Raw genomic sequence first — 13292 nt, forward strand, 5'->3', positions numbered from 1 at the left:
GTGCGTGATACGTCATGGAGACGCACGTCGATGACATCACAGAGTTCATTTAAAAAGTAAACATGAAACGACTTCTTTGGCGCTGGTGCGTTGAACTTTTTAATATCCAAATATAAGAAATACATCATGACTTCACAAAAACATTCATTATTGCAAACCACGAGCTGGTTTTACAATGACAGAACAAATCATATCTCAGCATACTGACAGAGTTAAGACTTTACAGTGCATCTGTTCATTTCATAGAAAACTGCATACATTCAGTGGCATGTTTTTCGTTCTTTAAATAACTGATTATAAATAACCTCAATGGTTAACTTGATGTAAAATTCAGTTTATAATACAAAAATTAAAATTTACAAAAGCAAAATACTCACAACATTAAAATAATGATCTATTTTACAAGGTTCAGTGTTATGTTACATAATGCAAATACAAACATGAAAGTGAATCTCAATAAAGCGGTGAACTTATAGGACTGTCTCCTCCTCTTCCTTCTCTCTATCCTCCTCATCCTCCTCAGGTGTTAGGAATCTATTTTCATATAAACTTTGTCCCTGGAGAATATTTTAATGGCCTCCTCGATTTCAGAGAGCCTACAATCAAGATGAGCCCGACGTGAGCGAACACTCAGACTGTCCGCTTTGAGAGGCAGCGACAGCAGCTCAGTCACCAGGGAGCGATGAGCTGTGGGGGAAAAAAGAAAAGAAAAAAGAAATCAAATATTCACTATACATGTTGTACTTTAAAAGATAATGTTGGCATCATTAATGTAAGGGGAAAGACACAGTGACATACTCTCTTTGAGAGACTTCAGAGTCTCCTGTCTCTTATTCTCAGGCATCAGGGTGTGACCTGCTGGGGCTGTAGGATCAGGGGCATTTCTCCTCCTCTCCTCCTCCTCTTTATGCCACTGCTTCTTCCTGTCCTCAAGACTGAGTGGTTTTAAGCATCAGTGGAAAGGAGAACAGAAATGCAGTAAAATGATGTCAAAGAATGTCAAAATCCACCTGTGATGAATTGCATGTTTTCATCCAACTGGCTTCTCTGAGTTGATTAGGATTTGATTGCAAAGTAAGAAGGTAAGATAGGCATAAGAATACTCACTACTGGGGCACCTTTCCCTTGACTGCACTGGGGATGGGCTTATCACTGAGGTTTGTCAGTGACTGGGAGCGACGCGGCACAGTTTTTCCTGCAGCCCGGGCATTATGTTTAATGAAGTCTATGGCCTGGCCTTTCACCTGTAACTGTATCCACATATATGGAATTAAAACAAAAAGGAGCAAAATACATATACATGTTATTTCTTCAATAAATATACCAGAGGTGCAATGCTCTTGGCAGAAAAAATACAGTAAAATCAATAAACTAATATTGTGTGTGTATCGATAAGTAAACATTTATTGGCAATTCTCACTTGCAAGTTCTCATCCTGCGTAGAGTTGCAGGTGGCCAGACCTTGCAAGGCTAGAGGGGAGTTTTTGGAGTGTGGTCTTAGTGGGGCAGGCCCATCACTGGAGTGAGCCTTCAGAAAGTTTCGACACTGTGGTTTAGTAGTTGGACTTGAAACCTGCATGAAAGAGACGGGATTAAAGGTGATTCAGGGGAAATATTCAGAACTCAAGGACTTTCATCATCCGTAGACACACTCCTTACTTGTAGCTGCATCATCACCCTGGATGGGACATTCTGGTATTTGGAGGAGGTCCACAGAGCTTTGACTGGAACTGGACGAGACTGTGCTCTCTCAGCCTCCTGCTCTTTGCAGCGTCTCTGGATCTCCCTGAGTCGGCGCACATTCTCTTTACCGAAGTCATATACCCGCTGTTCTAAGGGTAAAGTTTTGCAAAGGTTTTCCAAATTACTGTTTAATTTGTATACTTGGTGAATGTGCTCAATCAAAATCAAAATGAGAAATGAGAAGGACACTGACAACATCCTTCAAAACAGAACGACAAAACAGAGCCACTCTTTTTGCATAACACAAATTTATCAGAATCAGGGGATTCTGATAAATTTGAGGGGAAAATTGTTTACATTGCTGATAAATCAGTTGCACTTACTCTGTTTGGGAACAGGAATGACAGAGACACCATCTAGTTTGAGCAGCTCCCCCACTACCCCTCGCTGTCCTCGCTCCAGAATATGAGTGGCGTTGGGGCCAATGCGGGGACGATGTGTTGGGGTACGAGCACTGTAGCAGCCAGGGTACAACACAGGATCTGGAGCGACTGGTCCTGAGAGCAGGGCCAGAGTCCCATCATGGTTTCCCTCTAAACGACCGCGAGCTGAAGAAAGAAAGAAAAACTCAACAAGGAGAGAGAGAGAGAGAGAGAGAGAGAGAGAGAGAGAGAGAGAGAGAGAGAGAGAGAGATTAAGCACACTGCCCAAAAATCACTGGAAAATAGCACACTGGGATTTTAATATAAGAGAGGTCTGTAGCTGCATCTAACCTGAAGCAGGTCGTTTGTAGTACTGAGGGAACAGAGAAGGATCTGGAGGGATTGGCCCAGATATTGATGAAGGTCCTTCACACATCTTCAAAAACAATTTTAATCAGTCGTCAGATGCACAGTGTCGCTAAAACACTTGGACAAAATGAATGATTGAATCGATTAATCATTCTTGAGAATACAGCTGTGAATATCCCTGTTCATCGGCGTGACATTGCTTGTTATCATAACCTAACGGTGTCTGACGATGGCCATAATTAATCACCTCAGTGTAAAGTTAGCTAGCTGAGAAACAACACAGCATCTGTCGACGACTTCCTGCGCAGATACTAAACACAAACATGCGTTTAACAAAAAATATTAGTAACAAATGCGACGGGTTAAGTTGCCTAAACTAAACAAGTTAATTAGTCTACCTTTGGACGTCGCCTTATCAATCAGTTGAAGATTTTGTTCACGCGCACTGATGACGCCGAGGAATCAACACTTGTTTTAGTAGTCTTCACCATGGCAACAGTGCAGCCGCACACAGAACTAGACCCGACAGAATGGAGAAGCTACGAGAAACAGTCTGTACTACTCCTGTCAGAATATCGGACAAATGTATCCAAACCATTCAACTGATACATTGTTGGGTGTTTTTTCAGAATGAAGACACAGATACAGCGGTGGGCTACAAACAACATCTTACAAATTGTATTACTGTCAACTACTTCGCAATCAGTGCGGTAAAAATGATGGCGCATTTGTGTGGAGATTACCAATTGCTAACAATAATAATAATATTAATAAGAATACATGTGCCTCATATACAACTCACCTTTAAGTGGCAGTTCGTCTTGCCATGCAGGTTTCCCTGCGTTCTTCTGCCTGTGGCGCAGGTTTCAGATCTAGCAGGTGTATTTCTGTTGTAATCCCGTTGGTTGTCCTTAGAGTCCCTGAGTAGTGCCTTTCAGGTTTATTAAAGACCCCCTGTTTACTCAGTAGGCTACGAGTGTCACACCCAAACTCAAACTATGGCCTTACTCTACTCAATTAAAATATAACCTTTTGATTGCTAGAGCATGCTGTGAAGTTAGACTGAACGCAGTCTGAGATTAAGGTCAGCCTGACAGGATATTTCCGGGCAAAAAGACCCTTTTTATCAGCGATATTAGTTAGAGGTCATTGCCCCCGAGCGGTGTAAGAGTCTTACTACAGCAAAACGATGCAGCATTTTCAAGAGCTTGGCTCGCACTGTTGTATCACGCTGGCAGCATCCATAATGATATACATGTCTAATAAAATGATAAAAAAAAAAGTGATTCCTAACCTTTGAAAAATAAATAAATAAATAAATAAATAAATAAATAAATAAATCTTTTTCTCTTTTCCATTAGTGAGTAAATTGAAGAATCCTGACATATTTTATGGATATTTCATATTACTTTCATATCACTGATAAGAAGCAACTACCAAACTGTGCAATTAACTGAAATAGAAGTTTGTGTAAAGCGAGCTATTTGGATGAACGTTGAGCAGATCATTTCCTGTAAATATAGCATCAGAAATTAATTTTCCTCATATTTTTAGGAGGTTTTTTTTTTTTAAATTCTAACAATCATACTTAATTTGTTTTTATTTTGACAAAATCATTGTTTTAATTATGCCTTATCCAGTGACATTTTGTTTAGTGCATATCTTAACCCCCCCCGTGTAGCTTTGGTGACCCCTAGTGGGGTTGAGACCCCCAGGTTGGGAACCAGTGTCTTAAGCAAATGTAAACATTCTGTGTTTCAGGGACAATTTGATGTTGATGTGGAGAATACATAACGATATTAGGTATAATATCCCCCTTTTAAACAGAGGTTTATATAAACTAAGTAATAAGCAATAAAAAACTCCCTTTTCAGAATCAGCATAAGCCTTATTGACCAAATATACAGTGAACACATACAAGGAATTTGACTCCGGTTTAAGATGCTCATAGTGTTACACACACACACACACACACACACACACACACACACACACACACACACACACACACACACACACACACACACACACACACTAAAAGCAGGACAACAAAGCTCAACAAGAGTAGGCCAAAATAAACACAGAACTATACAATAGGTTAGGTGGGTATGTAAACACATATAAAAGCAACAATGAACAACAATGCACATGGATTTCCATAAATATCGTCACATATATTATAGCATTATCTGACTGATAGTATCGGACAGATCGGTTTATCCCAAATGAAACACCTGCTGTGCACCAAAGATCAGTTCTCACAATGGGAACACTAAGTACACACACTGAGTCGTCTGAATACATTTAGGAAAGGCAAGAAGTTTTTCAATGTCAATTACACAACGGCCCCGCCCTCCGCCGGTCTGCTCTGCGTATGCGCAGTCTGCGCGTCTGCTGTCTCCTTCACTGTGCCCCTCTGCAGCGAACAGCGCTGGTAAACTCTGCACGCTCTGCCCCGGAAAGAAAGGTAAGAAAGAAGCGGCTTTAGCAAATTCTCACTTTCAAAAAGTTATTGTCTAAATAAGTGTGGGTTTATTTAGCTGTTGTCAGTCGTCACTTTGCTGTCAGTGAGATATGAGTCACACATGAAGGGGTGGGAGTGCAGCAGCGGTTACGCCAGGGTTTTAATGCCAATCCAGGCCTGCATAACACATTTAGTTTGCTTTAATTCACAACTGTGTTAACTGCCTGACAACTAATCTCCACTGAGTGAGTTTTACTCACCAAAAATGTGTTTGCGAAATTTAATGGCGACAGGGGGACACGAATGAGACTTATTCTTTGTAAATGTTATAAAGTAGAGTATTTCACCATTGCCATGAAACATCCACAATCAGGATGTCATAGCTGGGAAAAAATAAATGATTAATGATTTTGTGTTTGTGAAGGTTAGTTCTTGCAGTGTTGGCAGGGTTGGTAATCCCCAGCAGACAATAAGCGTTTTGCAGACGCACGAGCAATCGAAAGCAGAGGCGGGCGCATCTGGCGAATAAAAACACTCGTCCACCTATGGGACATGGCATTTTGATGCCATAAACCCTATAAAACGTCTTATCTGCCTATTTGGCAAGAAACACAAGGTCTATGAGCAGCTAAAGAACAAAAACCTCTTGACACTGCCACCTTTACGCAAGACACAGATAGTGACCCTCAGTGAGTGTTTATTAAACATCATGGAGGAATAAATGAAAGCGAAACCTTTATTAACCTATATTATTATTAGAATTATATTTAACTATGTTTTCAAAAAATGATATTGGTAGTGATAATTCATTTGCTTTTTAAAAAATACCTTATACAAGGGCCTGTACTCAGGCCTGTCTCAGTGCTGTAAACCTATGACTGATAGCAGGTCAGGATGATGCAGCAGGTATTATATGACTCGAGCTCACCTGCAAACAGGTGCTCACACAGAGTAGGTGTCTAACTGTTGTCACTGTATGCCTTGAAACCCACTGGATGTGACTCTCATGCTGTGTAGGTCACACTACGGAACAAGCCTCATGCACTTTACACTCAAGCTATAAATTGTCTTAGAGTAACTTGACTTCACTTGACCTTATCTCACACCCACACATTCCTCCCTTATATACCACACATACACTTGGTTTCACCTTATCTGAAGATTGGACAGTCTTTGGGAACCGCCTCTTTACACAATGTTATAGCGTCCTCCTTCAGTATCTGTTCATTAGCAGGGACTTTAGCATCATTATACTGCCAAAGTCTTGCTGTTTTTCAACCATTGAATAAATGTCAAAATTATCGCTAAGAGTATTGGTCATTTGAATAGTAAGACAGATGAATAACCAATGCCAATTGTCATGATTGATTAGACATTTATGAAGTAAAAGCATCCAGTGCAATGGCTTCACATTGACAAATACAAGAGGTTGGAGGCTTTTCTCCATTTTATATCAACACAAATTGATGCATCAGTTTGTTGTGTTTATATTTCATAGACGGAGGAATTGACTTTTCTCATTAATGATAATTATACAGTATGTAGTTGCAGAATCAAAAGCAGCCTTCTGTTTATTTGAATCAGTTTATGTAACATACTAGCACTCTGAAAGAGCTCGAGTCAGTCTGCAACCAAAAAATGGAAATTTACACAGATTTTCTTTTGTATATTAACGCAAAAACAGCATTACCTGATGTTTAGGAGCAGGTCTCTAATAAATGAGGTGAAAATTGTGTTACTAAATGTTATATGTTCATCATGACTGCTTTTTTTGTGTACACAATCCTTAATGCATTTAGGCTAAATTACTGCAAACACATAATACAGTTTTATCCATGTAGGGCTGACATGGAAAAATACAGGTTTTGTGCTGATGCAGTGTTTTAAAAGTTGTTTGATTGTTGACAGTCGTGACCACCATCTTGTTGTTTGTGTGGTTGCCGTTTTCCTTTCACATACCTCTGTTGTTTATGGGTGTCATTTGACCTTTGAGCACAGCCAAGGTTGTCATCTGGTTTCAGCTCATGTATGAGTAGCCGGAGTGTGTTTGTGTATAAATACAGCGTGGAAGTACAATACAAATAATAATAAATCCATATTTATAGGGGTTTTAATCAAGGCTGAACCTGGAGGAGGACACATGTTGAAGTCCTGGTCACGTGTGTTGCAGTGTTAGGTTCACCTGAGCTATATTTAGAGCCGAGTGTTGAGACTGACAGATGAAGGCTGGGAGGGACAGGGTCAAAAATGGACCGTGTGGTGGAGGAGGTGAGGGGCTACAGAGCGTCTGTGGGGGGAAATGACAAAGATGAGTTCAGAAATTGGACGTAGTCAGCAAAATGCAGGTCAGCTGGCACACGGTTACTTATAGAAATAAAACTAATTTTCTCACTCAGATACTTCCGAGTGATGGAGTCCTACAAGACCACAGGCTGTTCTACTAGCGTGTTGTCAGATTTGGTCATTTCACATGAGGGATTTCTACGTTTGTGTTTCTGGTTTTGTCAACGGTTTGAAGTGGGTGGGGCTTAGGTGTTCACATATCAACCTAAAAGGTGATGATATGTTAATGTAGTATTTGTCTCTGCCACGTCCACAAAAGATTAGTTGCTGTAGATTCAATAAATAACAGCTAAGGATGTTTCCCCACATCCCTTATGTATTTCTGAACATTTGATGATATAAAGACATACTTGTGATTTGAATCCCAAGTTTGCAGGGGCTTTAAGCGAGAGAGATTACTGTGCACACAGGACTCTGCTCATCTTTCCTATAGGCGTCACATGAGAGGTGAATGACACCAATACCAACATCAAGTTGCGTCACAGCTGCTTTAACTTGCTGTTTGTCTGATAAAAATGCCATCTCTCAGTGCCTTACAAGGGTCCTACACAGGCCTTATCATGCTCAAATGCTGCACACAAAGTACATGCGTTCATCACCTTCTGGCCTATGCACATACTGTACAATGTGATGCAATAGTTAGCCAGTTCCCTGCATACGAAGGAGACCTCTGAGCTCTGACTGCATGCTAACGGAACATGTTAATAATCATGGAAGCTGCACTGCTTCTGTCAAAACAGTGCTAGACGACTTGCCAAAGTTTTCTATTGTCCCTCCTTACGCTTCCCTCCTCTGAAGAGACATGGAAGAGAAAGGAGTGGGGAGTGTGGTGCAGCAGGACAAGACAGGAAAAGGCAAGCAGGCAGAGAACAAAGACCACTGTGTGGCATGTCATCAAGCACCCAAGGGACATGGTGAGTGGGGGGGGGGGGGGGGGGTACGTTTAGTGAGATACAGATGACGCTTCATCAGGGTCCCTGGATTGAGCTTTGGCTGCAGTGACATGAATTGCGTAAAACCAGACTTGGATGTCTGTGATCATCTTTACCTCCTGTCAGATCTGCTGTGTTTTCTGCACTGACCCAATCATTGATTCTTTAGCTTAGTGAGGTTTCATTAGCCTAAGCAAAGTCTCCATCCTCTGCAGAAAGGATGTGACTGGCGAGATTAATCGTTCCCGGAGCATCAGAAAAGCAAAGAAAGGAAGAGTCAGTAGTCAAACATTAAACCAGCTTTAGGCTGTAAGTGAATGGAGAGTATTCTACATGCTCCTGCAAAGTCACCTTGTCAGAGATGTCTTCTTCACACGCATACACGCACACTGACCCAGGGGACCCTGATGACTGTCTGATCCCGGTGCAGTGCAGTGCTGTGCAGGAGTGGTAGTTGCTGACTAACCAAACGTGCTTCTGCTTAGGTTAGCTCTGCTGCATTGGCTTGAACAGTATTTCTTTACACAGCGTACATATCCTGTCTCTTTTCCTTCACGAGCACAGGGTAGCGGGGATGTTATTAATGTTGAAATACAGTCTCTGCTGGATGACTGTATGATCTTTTAAATTATTTGCTACTGTACATTTCTAGTTCCTTCCTCCTAGGGAATCAGTCCCATTAGATTAACAACCTCTGCTGCTTGCTAATGGACTGCTGCCAGGCGATCAATAGGTTTCACATGGGAGACGTAGGGGGAGGAGAGCTGGGTATCACCAGTACCCAGACAGGCCCCCTCCAGATGGCGAGGGTCTCCCAAATAAGACAAACGTGAATAGTGATGTATTCTGTTTGTTTGCAAGGAACAATTAGTTAGGAAACACTGTTTGCACTGCTTTGTGCGTGAGTGTAGTTCTTTACAAGTGTTCATGCTCTCTGAGTCGCATTGCTCAGCTTCCACAAAGGTGCAGAGCTCCATGTGTTCGCAAGAGCTTTTCAGCATGTATTTGTTGGCAACATTGGTTCTAGGATTTTGATTTAAAGAGGGTGTTAAGATATGGGTGTTTAGGGAATGAAAGACACTGGAGTTGCATTATGGTAAATGTAGGATCCAGCATTTTTGGAGCAGGACCCATGCTAAGGAGCAAAAACAAGAATATTTTGACCTCTGCTGCATCAATTTGACCTTTTTTTTTTAATCTGTCCCTCATGAGTCCTCCAACTTTATGGAAGTGCATTACTCAGTTGCTGGCGCATCGCTTTAATTATGCATTTCGAATGTTGCAACAAAGTGTGGATTTGCCCGTGGGCTTTATTGTTTTGAAGAAATTGCTCATTTGCATGTCTGTTTCCTTCAGGCACAATGGCCGTCCCTCCTGCATACTCAGACTTGGGGAAATCTGCCAAAGACATCTTCAGCAAGGGCTATGGTAACTCAACATATTCGCGTTCACGTATACATGCAGAACACTATTGCTATGATGTCGTTATTTTGTTTTCAATGAAGCCATGCTGAAGCAGCACAGATATTAGAGGACATTTCCTTTGCTCTCCCACATCAAATGCAGACTGTTTATTTTTGCTGCAGCTGTTTTAGAGCCACGCTGTGCAGAACAAGGATGCAAGTTGTTTTTCCACCCTGCGTGTTCTTTTCAATTTCCCGAATGTCCTTTCTCCCCAGGCTATGGAGTCCTGAAGCTGGACGTTAAGACCAAGTCCCAGAGTGGTGTTGTAAGTATCACTGTTGTCTCTGTAAGCCTGCCGTCTGGCTTCACATCACTTCATGTCATGGTGTGTTTGCAGCCTGACACGTTCTCTGTCTAACCCGCAGAGCCAGCAGACTAACATGACAAGTCGACACTTTACACTTTTTCCTGAAGGCCTTGTCATATCATGATAGGGAAAAAGTGCTGCCGGGTGTTTAGTTTGCTCCAGACATGCTGCATGTCTGTGTTGCTATGAACCTGTTGCCATGGTAAAACCATAATGAGCACTCGCATTACAGAGTTTCCCACATGCCACAAAACACAAACCTCGTTTACAGAAAAAATGTAAATGTATTCCCTCCCAGGTTTCCGCTTTCTGTTGCACTGCTTTTCTTTTTCATGCAGCCTCTGTGTGGCTCTGCCTAACTTTCTCTCTTTTCTCTTTTTTCCATCCTCTTCTTTGGACATTCCTGTCAGATGGTAAGAGAGAGCGTGTGTATGTAATGATTAAACGCAGGTGCACTGCAGGGCAAGCTAGTGATAGCAGTTATGTGTTTGTGTGTTGATGATGTGTGCAGGCTCTCTGCCAAGTGTTCCTTTGCAGCGGTAGCTCGTCTAAGTGACACCATTACCCCAGCTGCTACAGCACTGATGGGCAAACACACTCACCATCAACCTCTCCCTCACAGTCCTGCCTGTATTTTCAGTTTTCCTTCCCAACTCATTTCTCCATCTTAAAGGTGTAGTTCTTTTAAATAACCAGCCATCCAAACCTGAGAGGGATTGTGTGGCAGAGGAAAAGCAGAGCAATGCTGATTTCCCTCGTTTTGTTTTTCTTTTTTTTTCTTCTCTGTATGCTAGTTTCTGTCGTTGTGCTCTAATGTGCCTTTCTGCTTCCCCGCCCACCTCGTTTTTAATCTCCATGTCCCCCCTCATCACTCCATCCCTCTTCGTCCTTCAGGAATTTGCCACCTCTGGCTCCAGCAACACCGACACGGGGAAGTCAGGAGGCCACCTGGAGACCAAGTACAAAGTGAAAGAGCTGGGCCTCAGCTTGAACCAGAAATGGAACACAGACAATACCCTCACCACAGAAATCACCATGGAGGACCAGGTGGAGTCAAACAAATGAGATATCAGTCATTATAAGCACTGGCCTGTTGAGAAATGTTTTAAAAAAATCAGTGTATGAACTCATTGTGTGTCTCCTGTATGTCTATCTGTCCGTGTGTAGCTGGCTAAAGGCCTGAAGCTCAGTCTGGACACGTCATTTGTGCCCAACACCGGGTAAGAGCAGACCTGTTCATTCAAAGTAGTCTTCAATGTCATGTATGATAAACATATTAATAAAGCCTGTCCCTTTTTTCTTTATTCCTTCTCTAGCAAGAAGAGTGCCAAGCTGAAGACTGGCTACAAGCGTGACTTCGTCAATGTGGGCTGCGACCTGGACTTTGACATGGCTGGTCCCACCGTCCACGCAGCTGCTGTGCTGGGCTACGAGGGCTGGCTGGCTGGCTACCAGTTGGCGTTTGACACTGCCAAATCTAAGCTGACCAAGAACAACTTCGCCCTTGGATACAAGGCCGGTGACTTCCAGCTTCACACCAGCGTGTGAGTCACTGCATGGCAGTAAAGAGAGGCAGGAAATGGAAGCAGCGATGAGAGAGGAAACATTTCCCCCAGATGAAACATCAAGTTCAGACAAATATCCACTGCTGCTCATCTCCACCTTTTTGTATCTGTGTTTTGCTACTTTATTTCAGTAATGACGGCACAGAGTTCGGCGGCTCCATTTACCAAAAGGTGAACTGCAACCTGGAGACAGCGGTGCAACTGGCCTGGACAGCTGGCAGCAACAACACACGCTTTGGAATTGGAGCCAAATACCAGCTGGATAAGGACGCCTCTCTGTCTGTAAGAACTGACTTTAAAGTATTTGGACACATCTAAGATGATAAAAACCCGTCATCACTAGTGTTAGCAGGGACAGTGATCGCAGTGCATGAGGAATTCTACATTCCAGTTTGGGAGAAAACAGGGAAAAATCCTAGAAATAGATCAACAAGACTAAGAGTCTACCACCTCTTAGCATCTCTTTGAGACTGTACTTAGTTGTGCTTTGCGCAAAATGTGCACAATTACTGCGGTCACCATGTTAGCATGTCAACATTTACTGACAAGCCCTCATAATGCCGTGCTGATGGTTATCTCACCTGCCCATGATGATTCTCCTCACAGACAAAAGTCGACAACGCCTGCCTCGTTGGAGTTGGATACACACAAACCCTCAGGCCAGGTTAGCTGACTGCTTTTTTTATACTATTTTCTGTTACAACAATCCAAAGAGCACATGCACGGATCCATAATGTGACTCTTTTCCCTGCAGGAGTGAAGCTCACCCTCTCAGGTCAGATCGACGGGAAGAACGTGAACGGCGGTGGACACAAAGTGGGGATGGGCTTTGAGCTGGAGGCGTAAAAGAAGGGCAGAGAAGAAGAGAGGAAAGCGACGCAGGAGAAGAGCCCAAATGTGGAAACACCACAAAGATCCACTCAGCGACTTGAATCACATCTTCCCTTTGAGTCCTACACACACAAATGCACAGTCTTTGGCCTTAACCCTGAAACCCCAAACAGCCTCAAGGACCTCCAGTACTGTAATTTTAAAGGAATCAAGCATTATTTTTGTGTTGGTTATTTTAAATTTTACATAATTTACAGGTCCCACAACCAACTTTTGAGCATATATTTTGAGTATACAAGAAAAGAACAGACCTGTCAAGCAGGAAAATCATGCTTTTCTCCAAATAATGTGCTACGGGAAGTCTGACTCGACAAAGTGCACTTTCAAACAAGCATTTGTGTCCTATCTGTATTCTTTGAAGCACTTTCCTATTTTGACTGTGTGGTCAGCTCATTTCTGTTCAGATATACTCCGGGTTTTAGACATTAATATGATCATTAGAGGGTGCTTGTTTTGGTATATCATGGTTTTGTTGCATGCTTTAGAGGCTAGAGGACTGAAAACAGATGCAATAATAGCAGGAGAGAATTAAGTGGAAAAGACAAAGAGTGGCTGATCCTTCTCAGACAGAGTGGACTCATGTTAAATCCACCATTTGACCTCAGTAACACAGTTAGAAACTGTGGTCCTCCAGTTGCCTAAATGTCTACGTTTCAGGTCCTGTTTGGTGAAAAGGGCCGACGGCAATTTGGACCTCTGTGTCACCTCTTTGTCTCGTTTTGTGTCCTGTACCTGTTAAACCTTTACCACACTTCAGTTTACCTGGCTGTGCTTTGTATAGTAGAGTTGATCAACAGTTAGGAACTCAAATTGATTTTATTGATGGATGGAATAAAGTATGTTAAACACTAT

At 42.4% G+C, this 13292-nt stretch overlaps 2 protein-coding genes across 3 annotated transcripts; one reads left to right on the top strand and one right to left on the bottom strand.

The window, feature by feature from the left end:
• Positions 1-78: 78 nt before the first annotated feature.
• enkd1 (enkurin domain containing 1) lies at positions 79-3355 on the bottom strand. 2 transcript variants are annotated; one of them, XM_070964731.1, is made up of 8 exons: positions 3277-3355; positions 2457-2541; positions 2067-2291; positions 1660-1832; positions 1421-1573; positions 1108-1250; positions 799-935; positions 79-687 (listed from the first exon to the last, which is right to left on the bottom strand). In XM_070964731.1, exons 2-8 carry the CDS (start codon positions 2539-2541, stop codon positions 527-529), a joined length of 1077 nt encoding a protein of 358 aa, XP_070820832.1. In that variant the 5' UTR covers positions 3277-3355; the 3' UTR covers positions 79-526. The 2 variants fall into 2 exon arrangements, with proteins under 2 accessions (XP_070820832.1, XP_070820833.1); XM_070964732.1 differs by lacking the exon at positions 3277-3355 and adding an exon at positions 2873-2941.
• A 1515-nt stretch (positions 3356-4870) lies between these two features.
• Positions 4871-13291, top strand: vdac3 (voltage-dependent anion channel 3). Its single transcript, XM_070964017.1, has 10 exons — positions 4871-4941; positions 8080-8195; positions 9570-9641; positions 9893-9942; positions 10879-11031; positions 11152-11204; positions 11301-11528; positions 11681-11831; positions 12156-12213; positions 12304-13291. Exons 2-10 carry the CDS (start codon positions 8084-8086, stop codon positions 12393-12395), a joined length of 969 nt encoding a protein of 322 aa, XP_070820118.1. The 5' UTR covers positions 4871-4941; positions 8080-8083; the 3' UTR covers positions 12396-13291.
• The last annotated feature ends 1 nt before the right edge of the window (position 13292 follows it).

This window comes from Chaetodon trifascialis, chromosome 6, assembly GCF_039877785.1.
Source record: "Chaetodon trifascialis isolate fChaTrf1 chromosome 6, fChaTrf1.hap1, whole genome shotgun sequence".
Taxonomy (NCBI): domain Eukaryota; kingdom Metazoa; phylum Chordata; class Actinopteri; order Chaetodontiformes; family Chaetodontidae; genus Chaetodon; species Chaetodon trifascialis.